This window comes from Oncorhynchus nerka, linkage group LG18 (assembly GCF_034236695.1).
Source record: "Oncorhynchus nerka isolate Pitt River linkage group LG18, Oner_Uvic_2.0, whole genome shotgun sequence".
NCBI classification, from domain to species: domain Eukaryota; kingdom Metazoa; phylum Chordata; class Actinopteri; order Salmoniformes; family Salmonidae; genus Oncorhynchus; species Oncorhynchus nerka.
The window spans coordinates 53,155,206-53,168,156 of NC_088413.1; the positions used below are offsets into that span (position 1 = coordinate 53,155,206).

Below are 12,951 nucleotides of genomic sequence, written 5' to 3' on the forward strand. Positions count from 1 at the left end.
ACGTTATATTTGTTTGTTTTAAAATGGAATTGTCCGAGGTATTTGAACTGGACGTTACTTTCCATCGAGGCATAGGGTCTAGAGCTCTATGGACCTCTCTGCCAGTCCCTGATGGACATGAGAATGACAACCCTGGGTTGGATAGTGCCTGGCAGAGAACACAGCAGTGTAACAGGATTAGTGCAGCATGGCGGTTATTGACAGAGTGGTCACATATGGGAACAAAGGGATTATATAGGCTTCTGCATCATGTTTGGAACACAACCATCATTTAGGCCACAACATTAAGGCCCCTGACCTAAAACACATGAATGAATGAGGAGTTTGTCGTGACAGGGGGATGGTGACTGGTGTGACGCAATACGTCTGACCCGATTTAATTTGACCAAACATTGTTCTTAATTCCACTGTCTGATCTAGTGAGTAAGGAGGGGGAGGATACGTGTTGCAAGGGCAGTCTGTACCAGAGTAGACCAATGGCTCGTTCATCCAATTTCTTTTTGTCTGTCTGTCTGTCTTCCTTCTCACACATTCTTCCAGGTGTCTCGTCATGAGAGGAGAATCTCCCAGATTGAGCAACTTAATCAAATGCCTCTTTATCCAACGGAGAAGATTATCTGGGATGAGAACATCGTCCCCACTGAGTACTATTCTGGCGAAGGTCTGTCTTTCTATGCTATCTCCTCGCAAACTCATCTCACACACACACACCGCTGTTATCCCACACCTCAGGGGCACCTTAGCTGGCATCCTCTTAATGGGCAATCCTCTTTAGGCTGGCTGGAGCACCTTCACCAGCTAAGATGCCTACAGCCCCGTAAAGCCATTGAAATCCATGAGCCTAACGACATTTTATAAGGCTGTTTTAGCCTGCCAAGAGATTACAGGTGTAAAACTAGCTGTATAGTCGACTCTGCAAATGTATAGTTGACTCTGCCACTGTTCTAGCTAAGGGATTGTCCCTGTCAAGTGGGTCCAGAATTGTTCCTGGTCAGGGAAAACACAGGGCCATGTTTGTTACTCTGAAATAGATGTGTAGGTAGTAGGTCTATTACCAATGACATGCATTTGTTCCCAAATCTGTTTCCTCTCTGCGTGTGTGTGTGTTCCAGGTTGTCTGGCTCTGCCAAAGCTGAATCTGCAGTTCCTGACCCTCCATGACTACCTGCTGAGAAACTTCAACTTGTTCCGTCTGGAGTCCACCTACGAGATCAGACAGGATGTGGAGGACGTGGTGACTCGCATGAAACCATGGTGAGCAGAGAACGCACACACTTAATAACTGATGGTAAAATAAGGTTGCCACATTTCTGTTTCTTTCAAATGTATATTTTTGTATCACTCATATATTATAACTCAATTTCTATTACATTCAGGCAGTCAGAGTATGGTGGTGTTTAGGGGCTGACCTGTTGTCTTGTCTTCCTATAGGCAGTCAGAGTATGGTGGTGTTTAGGGGCTGACCTGTTGTCTTGTCTTCCTATAGGCAGTCAGAGTATGGTGGTGTTTAGGGGCTGACCTGTTGTCTTGTCTTCCTATAGGCAGTCAGAGTATGGTGGTGTGGTGTTTGGAGGCTGGGCCAGAATGGCTCAGACCATCACAGCCTTCTCCATTGTGGAGGTGGCCAAGCCCAACATCGGCGAGAACTGGCCTGCCCGCGTCCGAGCGGACATCACTGTCAATCTCAACGTACGAGACCACATCAAACACGAGTGGGAAGGTACTTGGCTCTCTTCTCCTATCTCTCCTTTCTCTATCCCCTGCACTCTCGCGCTCCCCTTCTTCTTCCTTTCAGCATTCTGTCTATACCAGGTCTTTCCAAACTGGGGCACGCGCAATGCTGTCGCGGATACGTCAAATAAAAATTACAAATATTTCAAACAGTCCATTTATATTTTCCAACGGGGCTATACATTTGGGTGAGTTTTTTTTTCTCGCCTGAGAAGCCTCGTTTCACTGCTAAAAAATAAAATTAAACCATCTAGTGTTCAGCAAAATAAACACAATGTCAAAAACAGGTAGCTTTGTCAAATAATGAACATCCAATCACATTAACCATTACTCTCTCGTGGGAATTCCACTAATGGTCCGTATGTAGCCAAACGTAGCTACTGCTCATTCCGTTTGCTCTAAAATGTATAAATGGCTTAAAGTAAGGCCCGCGTCCATAAAGACGCATACCAGCTCAAATGGTAGTACTGCTAACCAGTAAGACTAGCTGGAAACCAGTAAGACTAGCTCTTAGCGTCGGCTAATGGGGATCCTAATTAATCACATCAAGATTCATTGTTTTACCATGAACATATCAAACCATATGACATTGCTGACTGTAGCTAGCACTAGAGGTTGTTCTGTCAAATAGGAATGTTTTCAAGGCTGAAATGTATAATGTGGAAATTGTGCTGGTTAATTTGTGAATTGATTTATTTCAAATCAATCTATAGTTTTATTAAAGGGGCCTCTGCTCTCCACCCACACCTAGCAAACCTCAGCGTGCAGGAGGATGGCTCAATGTCATCTCAATATCCCCCTCTCCTCCCCCTTGTATAATTACAACTTCATGTTTTAAAGATCAGCCGAGCGCTGACGGGGCGTTCTCTCCCTCTCCTCTCTCTTTTTCACCTTTCCCAGGGCTGCGTAAGCACGACGTTTGCTTTCTGGTCACGGTGCGTCCCAACCTGCCCTACGGCACGCGCTTTGACCGCCGCCAGCCCTTTGTGGAGCAGACAGGCCTGGCTTACGTGAGGGGCTGCGAGGTGCAGGGCATGCTGGACGACAAAGGCCGTGTCATCGAGGAAGGTAGGCTGGCGCGCGCACACACACACACACACACACAGATGTGCATACATGCACTTCCCACCGCCACAGGCACACGCATCCTGCCCATACACACTCACACATACTCATGTCACACACCCTTCGCATCATCCTCCTCCGACCCCCTGACTTCCAGCCCGTGAAGTCTAGTGGCATGGTGACACTCATCCAGAGAACTGACCTGTTCACATTAACATTCCATTAATGTTAGGGCAAACCATCGCACCTGAACGCTTCTCAATACTTTATTTATTCCATTTCATTCATGTAGAAAAGGACATGTTATACAGTGCATTGGGAAAGTATTCAGTCCACATCTTGTTACGTTACAGCCTTATTCTGAAATGAATAGTTTTCCTCATCAATTTACACACAATACCCCAGAAGGATAAAGCGGAAAGTTTTTAGTTTTTTTTTTAGTTTGTGCAAATTTATAAAAACATACTTTACTTGTGTAAATATTTGGTCTCTTTGCTATGAGACTTGAAATTTCCATCGATCATGCATGGTGTTTCTACAACTTAATTGGAGTCCACCTGTGGCAAATTAAATTGATTGGACATGATTTGGAAAGGCACACACTTGTCTATATAAGGTCCCACAGTTGACAGTGCATGTCAAGGCAAAAACCAAGCCATGAGGTCAAAGGAATTGTCCCAATCCTAGACAGGATCTGTGGAAGGGTACCAAAACAATTCTGCAGCATTGAAGGTCCCCAAGAACACAGTGGCCTCCATAATTCTTTAATGGGAGAAGTTTGGAACCTCCAAGATTCTTCCTAGAGCTGGTCAAACTGAGCAATCGGGGGAGAAGGGCCTTGGAGAGGGAGGTGACTAAGAACCAGATGGCAACTCTGACGGAGTTCCTCTATGGAGATGGGGGATCCTTCCAAAAGGATAACAATCTCTGCAGCTCTCCATCAATCAGGCCTTTATGGTAGAGTGGCCAGTCGGAAGCCACTCCTCAGTAAAAGAACCATGACAGCCTGCTTGGAGATTGCCAAAAGGCACCTAAACACTCTTAGACCATGAGAAACAAGATTCTCTGATCTGATGAAACCAAGATTTAACTATTTGGCCTGAATGCCAAGCGTCACATCTGGAGGAAACCTGGTACCATCTCTACAGTGAAGCACAGTGGTGGCAGCATCATGATGTGGGGATGTTTTTCAGTGGCAGGGACTGGGAGACGAGTCAGGATCGAGGGAAAGATACACGGAGCAAAGTACACAGATCCTTGATGAAAACCTGCTCCAGAGCGCTCAGGACCTGAGACTGGGGCGAAGGTTCACCTTTCCTACAGGACAACCACCCTAGGCACACAGCCAAGACAATGCAGGACTCACTTCGGGACAAGTCTCTGAATGTCCTTGAGTGGCCCAGCCACAGCCCGGACTTGAACACGATCGAACATCTCTGGAGAGACCTGAAAATAGCTGTGCAGCGACTCTCCACATCCAAACCTGATGGCACTTGAGAGGATCTGCAGAGAAGTGGGAGAATCTCTCCAAATACAGGTGCGCCAAGCTTGTAGCATCATACCCAAGAAGATTTGAGGCTGTAATCTCTGCCAATTTTGCTTCAACAAAGTACTGAGTAAATGGTCTGAATACTTATGTAAATGTGATATTTCAGTATATATTTTTTATTTGCCAAAATGTCAATCTGTTTTTTGCTTTTTCATTATGGGGTGTTGTGTGTAGATTGAGGGGGGGGGGTCTGAATACTTTCCAAATGCACTGTATGACAGGCTGTTCTAGACTCCAACATGACATCCATAGATCCATCCTATTGAAGCTGTGACTGGGCTGCCATGGTTTTTCTTTCCGCTAATGTTTGCCTATGAAAAGACATTCAGGCATACTACCCTGATCGAAGGTCAGTTTTGCATTACCCCTCCTAATGATTAAGGTTATGATTGGGGAAGTGTACGCTGATCCTAGGGCTACTACAGACAGCTTCTACCTAGACTTCCTCTTCCACCAGCAGCGTTCAGAGCGGGCTATTGGAGTGTATAATGTCAGGTTAACCTAAGTGTTCCTCCTTTCCCCTGTCTGAACATGTGCCCGTGCACCACTACCAAAGCACTATTATGTACCTTCTTCACTCCTCTACATATTCCCACTGTATTAAACATGTAGAGAGAGGTGCTAACTGGGATGGTGTATCTATGTAACGAGCCTAGCGCTGTTTAAACTTTCAGATGCCCATAGGGCCGAGCCAGGAACAGGCATATCACATGTATCACTGGGCTCTTTGTGAAGAGTGGTGCTATCATTTGTATTTGTTTATTTATCCTCCATTTATTCAGCAACCCAATAGAGATTTAAAAGCTTTTATAGATGGGGGCTTTTTTGCCTGGTCTACATTGCCATAAGCTGTAAAAGTCAGCAAAGAGCTCAAAGATACAAACACTTAAATCTGATTTTTGGCTACTTTTCCCTACTGGCTGCCTACCTGCCTAGCTCTTCAGACACCAATCTCCAGCTGTCCTCAGCCCTTTATTCCAGTGTGTAAGCGTCCTCCTTCCAGCCACTCATTCGTCAATTTTACCACGCTACTTTTAGTAGAGGGGATTTAAAGGAAATGCATGGGACAGGGGCCACCGGCTTGAGTTTCACTACCAAGGCTCTGGACTATGGCACCACCAATACTCCCATTTAAATGTTTGTGAAAGGTGAGACACACACAGGCGCGTCTGTGGCTCCCTATGGGAATAAGTCTAAAGCCTCCAGCCTGTGTGTGTCGGTGCTGAGGTGGGAAATGTGTGGCATGAGAATGTAATGTTGGGGTGGATAGTGAGGTGGGCGATTAGTGGCCTGGACTAGGATTTGAAAGCTTAGCTCTCTTGGGGACCAGGGAAGATGCCCTGGTATTCATGAAATGGTAGGCAGATGACCCCTAAAATATATTTTTGGGGGTCTGGCCAGTGTAACTAATGCTTCTCTGATTTCAAGATCTTTCATCTTTCTCTCTCATCTCTCTTGCTGTGTGTCCTTGTGTTACATAAGTGATGAACGTGGCCAGGCTCATATACCACCGCGGTACATCATTAGCCATGCATTGGCTAATAGACTATGTTTGAGAATTAATTGGGTTATCAGTAAACCTCCAAATGCAAATTTGGGGTTAGTTGAGTTGCATGCAATGATGTATATAAAAACCCTGGATTGCTGATGCTATGTATTGGCTAGTGAGCGGCTTTGAAGCCACCGATCGGCCATATTGGCCCTCCTCAGAAGAAGCAGTCCTCCATAGGAATGAATGGTGTTCTACAGTATTTACATTTTAATGTTTCAAGGACAGAATTATATGCATTTAATTTTTTTTGTTGTAGTGGCGACAGTAATATTAGAATGTTATGTTAAACTGTACTTTAGGGACAATGTTTTCATGCTTTTTAAAAAATGTTTCGCTCACATAATATACAGTTGGAGTCGGAAGTTTACATACACTTAGGCTGGAGTCATTTAAAAATAGTTTTTCAACCTCTCCACAAATTTCTTGTTAACAAACTATAGTTTTGGCAAGTCGTTTAGGACATCTACTTTGTGCATGACATGACACAAGTGATTTTTCCAACAATTGTTTACAGACAGATTATTTCACTTATAATTCACTGTATCACAATTCCAGTGGGTCAGAAGTTTGCATACACTAAGTTGACTGTGCCTTTAAACAGCTTGGAAAATTCCAGAAAATGATGTCATGGCTTTAGAAGCTTCTCATAGGCTAATTAACATCATTTGGGTCAATTAGCGGTGTACCTGTGGGTGTATTTCAAGGTCTACCTTCAAACTCAGTGCCTCTTTGCTTGACATCATGGGAAAATCAAAAGAAATCAGCAAAGACCTCAGAAAAAGGATTGTAGACCTCCACAAGTCTGGTTCATCCTTGGGAGGAATTTCCAAACGCCTGAAGGTACCACGTTCATGTGTACAAACAATAGTACGCATGTATAAACACATGTTCTGTCTCCTAGAGATGAACGTACTTTGGTGAGAAAAGTGCAAATCAATCCCAGAACAACAGCAAAGGACCTTGTGAAGATGCTGGAGGAAACAGTACACAAATATCCACAGTAAAACGAGTCCTATATCGACAACCTGAAATGTTCGCTCATCAAGGAAGAAGCCACTGCTCCAAAAAAGCCAGACTACGGTTTGCAACCACATGGGGACAAAGATCATACTTTTTGGAGAAATGTCCTTTGGTTTGATTAAACAAAAATAGAACTTTGTCCATAATGACCATTGTTATGTTTGGAGGAAAAAGGGGGGGGCTTGCAAGCCAAAGAACACCATCCCAACCGTGAAGCACGGGGGTGACAGCATGTTATGGGGGTGCTTTGCTGCAGGAGGGACTGGTGCGCTTCACAAAATAGATGGCATCATGATAAGGGGAAATTATGTGGATATATTGAAGCAACATCACTCAGGAAGTTAAAAGCTTGGTCACATTTGGGTTTTCCAAATGGACATTGACCCCAAGCCTACTTCCAAAGTTGTGGTAAAACAGCTTAAGAATAACAAAGTCAAGTTATTGGAGTGGCCATCACAACGCCCTGACCTCAATCCTATAGAAAATATGTGGGCAGAACTGAAAAAGCGTATGCGAGCAAGGAGGCCTACAAACCTGACTCAATTACACCAGCTCTATTAGGAGGAATGGGCCACAATTCACCCAACTTATTGTGGGAAGCTTGTGGAAGGCTACCCAAAACATTTGACCCAAGTTAAACAATTTAAAGGCAATCCTACCGAATAGTAATTGAGTGTATGTAAACTTCTGACCCACTGGGAATGTGATGAAAGAAACAAATGCTGAAATAGATAATTCTCTCTACTATTATTCTGACATTTCACATTCTTAAAACGAAGTGGTGATCCTAACTGACCTAAGACAGGGAACTTTTACTGGGATTACATGTCAGTAATTGTGAAAAACTGAGTTTAAATGTATTTGGGTAAGGTGTATGCAAACTTCCGACTTCAACTGTATTTTAAAAGTATGCATTAGGTGTCTGTAATATAATAAACATGGTAAAAACACATGTTGACATTAAGACATTTCTATAGCTTCCAAAATCGTTTTTTTTACAACGGTGGGGAAGTGCCAAGATAGGGGGTGCTGTTTTGAAGCCACCACACTGTCACTCATCGTGTGTGTGTGTGTGTGTACAGTATATAAATCAATGGTTGCATGTCACAAGCTCACATACCAGTTTCTGCCTTGCATGCATTTTCTTTTCTCAAGTGAATTAATACTAAAAACAAACTTTGAAATATTAAACTTTTTACAATCCTATCATATATTTTCTTTAAATATATTCTTTCTACTACCCTATTCCTGCTGGAAATGCACAGGTAAACGTTTTACCTTTTGTGCAAATACGTATTAATTCAATCTTGACCATAATGTACCACAATGTGTTGTCCCTATTCTATTCCCCAGGCCCTGACCCCAAGCCCAAACTGAGAGGAGACACCAGGACATTCAGAGTGTGGCTGGACCCTAACCAGTACCAGCAGGATATGACCAGCAGTATTCAGAACGCCACTGAGGACCCCTACGAGTCCTTTAACATCATCATGAGACGCAAGCCCAAAGAGAACAACTTCAAGGTGAGTAAGGGGGACTATATTACTGCTCATTACACAGACCACCTTTGTTATTTAAACTCCCTCGATATCCCTCCCTCCCCTCCATCCCTACTTTCCTTTTTCATACTACTTCTCACCTTCCATCCATCGATTTATTGCTTCCTCCCTCTTTCCCTTCCCATCATCCCTCCCTTTATTTGAGCATCGCCGCCAGGCCTTGATCTCTTCTTCTCCTCCCCAACTCTGGGTGATCAATCACTGACTGGTGCGGCTGGGTCCTGGAGCTGGAAGCCTGAGGGTGATCCAGGATTTTCTCCAGCTCAAAGCCTCTGATTTCCCCCCCCCCCCCCCACTGACCCCAGACAGAGGCCCTCGGGGGTGCGTGACCTTTCACTGCACGCCACCCTCCCCCTCATCTCTCGGTGTCCATCTCTGGAGGCATGTCTGTGTAGGATACACATTCTGTTAAATCAGGTTGCTGCTGGCAGAGAAGGCCATGAGAGCCAGGAGTTATGTTGGCAATTCAAATGTAGCCGTTAACTATCTTTGTGTTGTTTTCTCCGCCAGGCTGTACTGGAGACGATCAGGAACCTGATGAACACTGAGTGTGTGGTCCCAGAATGGCTCCATGACATCATCCTGGGCTACGGTGACCCAGGCTCCGCCCACTACTCCAAGATGCCCAATCAGATCTCCTCCCTGGACTTCAATGACACCTTCCTGTCGATCGACCACCTGAGGTCCTGTTTCCCTGGTTACACTGTCAAGGTCACCGAGGACAACCCTGAGCTGCAGATACCCCCTTTCAGGTTAGGTGTCAAGGGTCAGATGGAGTAGGGTTGGGGTCATCCTGGGGTGTTGTCTTTTTCATGTGGTCCAATCTCAACATATCTTTGAACCTTCTGCTCTTTCCCCACTCTAGAATCAAGTTCCCTGTGCAGAACAAGGTAGACAAAGGCAAGAAGAGGAAGGCAGACTCTGAGGAGAAAAAGGATGAAGAAAAAACGCTTATAGTGGAGCCTCACGTCACGCCCAACCGGGGACCCTACCCCTACAACCAGCCCAAACGGTGAGGGTCAAAGGTTAAAGTTCAGGTTCCCAGGTCAACCAAAAGAGTTCGGGAGTCCCTGCAGGGTTGGCACCGCACAGAGGTCAAGTCCTTGTCCTCTCTCTAGCCAGTCTAGTCTCATCTTGCTCCACTATGTCCACAGGGCTCCTAAATACAGCACCCACCTTTTTGTTTAGCCTATGCTCAGGGCCTGCGTGTTTCCACCCCTAATGTGCCTGCCTGCTCCAAATTTAGCTACCCCCAAAGGCTTGACTAGTTTATGCTTGAGGACGCTTACTGAGCAAACCTTTCCCCCTAGAGCAAAAACAAGCCCTGCTTTGTAAAATGCAACGCTCTTAAAATGTTTATATTTCTGTCAGGGACGTTTTATACTGATTCCTATTTATTCGGGTTGGTGTGTTTTGATTTGCTATGTTAGCGTGAGTTCTGGGGATTTGCGCTGTTGGCTGTATAGTGTTTTGGTGGTTCTGTTTGGTGAGGTAATTTCCTGACATTTTTAGCCCTGTAGCGAACTAGATCAAAACAAACTGTCAAATTCGGTTGTTGATGTCTTAATTATATCAATCTTCATCATAACTGAGCAGAAATTAATTGGCTTTTTATTTAATGAAATGATCATTCATCTGATCTGATGGTAACTTTGCTTCTTCAGTTGCACTTTGATATATTCAAATCCTGTTAGTCACAGAAGCTCCTCTGGGTCCCTTGACTGAAACGTCTTTCATGAGGCTTTCAAACACTTCATCACAGAGCTTGTTGAAAACAGCTTTCGTTTAGCTTCTCTGAACATTTTCCTTAAAACCTTCTAACCATGAGTTCTAACTTTGTGTTTGATCAGAAATACCATCCAGTTTACACCAACTCAGATTGAGGCCATCCGCGCTGGGATGCAGCCTGGACTGACCATGGTAAGAACATTTTACGGACCTAAGTATACCTCTTGTCTGCTACATTTTTACACGAATACAATAAACTGACCTCACACTGTTCATAGGAATCATTGATATTACTTTTCATACTTTAATATATTTTCAAGATTAAACTTCTTGTAGGAATTGACTACTCCTATCTGGCCACTTGAATAAACCAAAGCAATGGACAGACTGCATTAAAAGTTTGAGAAACAATTGAAGTCTCCCGTCCATTGGCTTGTGAGTTAAACTGCCTTTCAATCACTCATAGCCCAGGGTGTGATGTTGGTTACTTCAGCAGGCCAGCCATACCAGTGAGCTATGATATGACAGGTGTAATATTGACCCCGTCTGCTTGAAGAGCTGAGGATTTGTGACCACTCTTCCTGATGTAGGGGGCTCCCCAGCCACTAGTAAATAAGGTGCAGATCAGTCAAATACTTCCCTGAAAGCCCATCCGCTAAATGATCTTAAATGGTGCAGATGAAAAACACACACAGACACACAGCCTCTCAGAAACGCACATACATACTCTACTACCCTCTCTGGTGTTTCTGGTGACGGCACACACACACATTACCGCCTTGCTTTGATGAAGCTCATTCCTGGCCTGGTGATTGGTAGCTGGCTGAGTAAATATGGCAGTCGTAAAACAACTCTGCACAGACACACACACCTCTCACTGGCATGTCACGACAAACTTTAGCAGCCAAGACAGCCTCCCAGTCTCATGCTTCTCCTGTCATCTGTTGGATCAGTGTAGGAGAAATGTTTAACCCTGGTTTAAAGTTTTCACTTTGTTTTGGGGTGTCCAGTCTGTAAAGTGGACTGGCTTTTATGTGAGTGCCTTTTAAAGGACTTACCTGAGGTAAGACGGTGGCTAAATGTTTTTATGAATATACCGTCAAGTAAACTCCATACCCAGTTGTAGCCTCGGCTTGTCTGAGCACCTTTCGTCCTGGGAAAGCCCTGATGAAAATGGAGTAGTTTGTTTATGATCCTTTCCACCTGGTGTCGTGGTGGTTATGTTTGAGGACAGTGATAGTTCTAGACTCAATGATCTCTAAAGCCTTAATTAGATACAAAGAAGGTCAAGGAGCCGATGGAAAGAGCTTCATGTGCTCTCTAGTTTTATTTGTGTTGTCTGTGTTTCTGTGTCTTTGCCTGTGAGTGCAGGGAGGATGACCTTGCATGCCAACCACTTCTCACCTTAGGACCGGTGTGTGTGAGTAGGGCTATCTGATCCACTGAGGGGGAAACTGTGTGTGTGTGTTCTGACGGGCACAGGGCCGCCTTGTCAGAACCACTGTGCTCTCCGATGGCAGAGGCATTTTCTGTTAGCTAACCAGCCTTCTCCTTTTTCTCCTCCGTGCACTTTCTCTCACTGCCTCACGTTCGCTCTCTATCCCTCCTCCCTCTCTCTCTTTTAGGTGGTGGGTCCTCCAGGTACAGGAAAGACCGACGTGGCCGTCCAGATCATCTCCAACCTCTACCACAACTTCCCTGAGCAGAGAACCCTCATAGTCACACACTCCAACCAGGTAGGAAATGCATCTAAGATGACTCAATTCACATATACTGTATATACAGTGCATTCGGAAAGTATTCAGGCCCTTTGACTTTTTCCACATTTTGTTACGTTACAGCCTTAGTCAAAAAAATAAAATAAAAGTAATCACACTACCCCGTAATGACAAAGCGAAAACTGGTTTCTCTGGTCTGATGAAGCCAAGATTTAATTATTTGGTTTGAATGCCAAGTGTCACATCTGGAGGAAACCTAGCACCATCCCTATGGTCAAGCATGGTGGTGGTAGCATCATGCTGTGGGGAGGTTTTGTCAGAGGCAGGGACTGGGAGACTCGTTAGGATCGAGGGAAAGATGAAAGGAGCAAAGTACAGAAAGATCCTTGATGAACTGCTCCGGAGCACTCAGGACCTCAGACTGGGGCGAAGGTTCACCTTCCAGCAGGACAATGACTCTTAAGCACACAGCCAAGACAACGCAGGAGTGATTTTGGGACAAGTCTCAATGTCCTTGAGTGACCCAGCCAGAGCCCAGACTTGAACCCAATCAAACATCTCTGGAGAGATCTGACAATAGCTGTGCAGTGACATTCCCCATACAACCTGACAGAGCTTGAGAGGATCTGCACAGAAGAATGGGAGAAACTCTCCAAATACAGGTCAGCCAAGCTTGTAGCTTCATACCAAAGAAGACTCAAGGCTGTAATCGCTGCCAAAGGTGCTTCAACAAAGTACTGAGTAAAGGGTCTGAATACTTACGTAAATGTGATTATTTCTGTTTTTTATTTTTTATAAATGTGCTCAGATTCATAACCTGTTTTTGCTTTGTCATTATGGGATATTGTGTGTAGATTGATGTGGGGGGACAACTTAATCCATTTTGGGATAAGGCTGTAACGTAACAAATTGGAAAAAGTTAATGGGACTGAATACTTTCCGAATGCACTGTATTCTATTATTTATAGGCATGTAGCAGAAGCTTTTATCCAAAGCAACTTATGGATAACACACAGGCCCCTATATTCA

At 44.5% G+C, this 12,951-nt stretch overlaps 1 protein-coding gene across 2 annotated transcripts in view; it reads left to right on the plus strand.

Annotated features, from left to right (window-relative positions):
* Nucleotides 1-12,951, plus strand: part of aqr (aquarius intron-binding spliceosomal factor) — a 54,348-nt gene that overhangs the window by 11,084 nt on the left and 30,313 nt on the right. For both annotated transcript variants that reach the window (XM_029687877.1, XM_029687878.1), the window contains exons 15-23: nucleotides 541-661; nucleotides 1,113-1,254; nucleotides 1,542-1,720; nucleotides 2,632-2,799; nucleotides 8,271-8,440; nucleotides 8,987-9,228; nucleotides 9,342-9,488; nucleotides 10,327-10,396; nucleotides 11,830-11,940. In XM_029687877.1, the coding sequence (XP_029543737.1) occupies nucleotides 541-661; nucleotides 1,113-1,254; nucleotides 1,542-1,720; nucleotides 2,632-2,799; nucleotides 8,271-8,440; nucleotides 8,987-9,228; nucleotides 9,342-9,488; nucleotides 10,327-10,396; nucleotides 11,830-11,940 (1,350 nt within the window). The remainder of the gene's footprint in view (nucleotides 1-540; nucleotides 662-1,112; nucleotides 1,255-1,541; nucleotides 1,721-2,631; nucleotides 2,800-8,270; nucleotides 8,441-8,986; nucleotides 9,229-9,341; nucleotides 9,489-10,326; nucleotides 10,397-11,829; nucleotides 11,941-12,951) is intronic.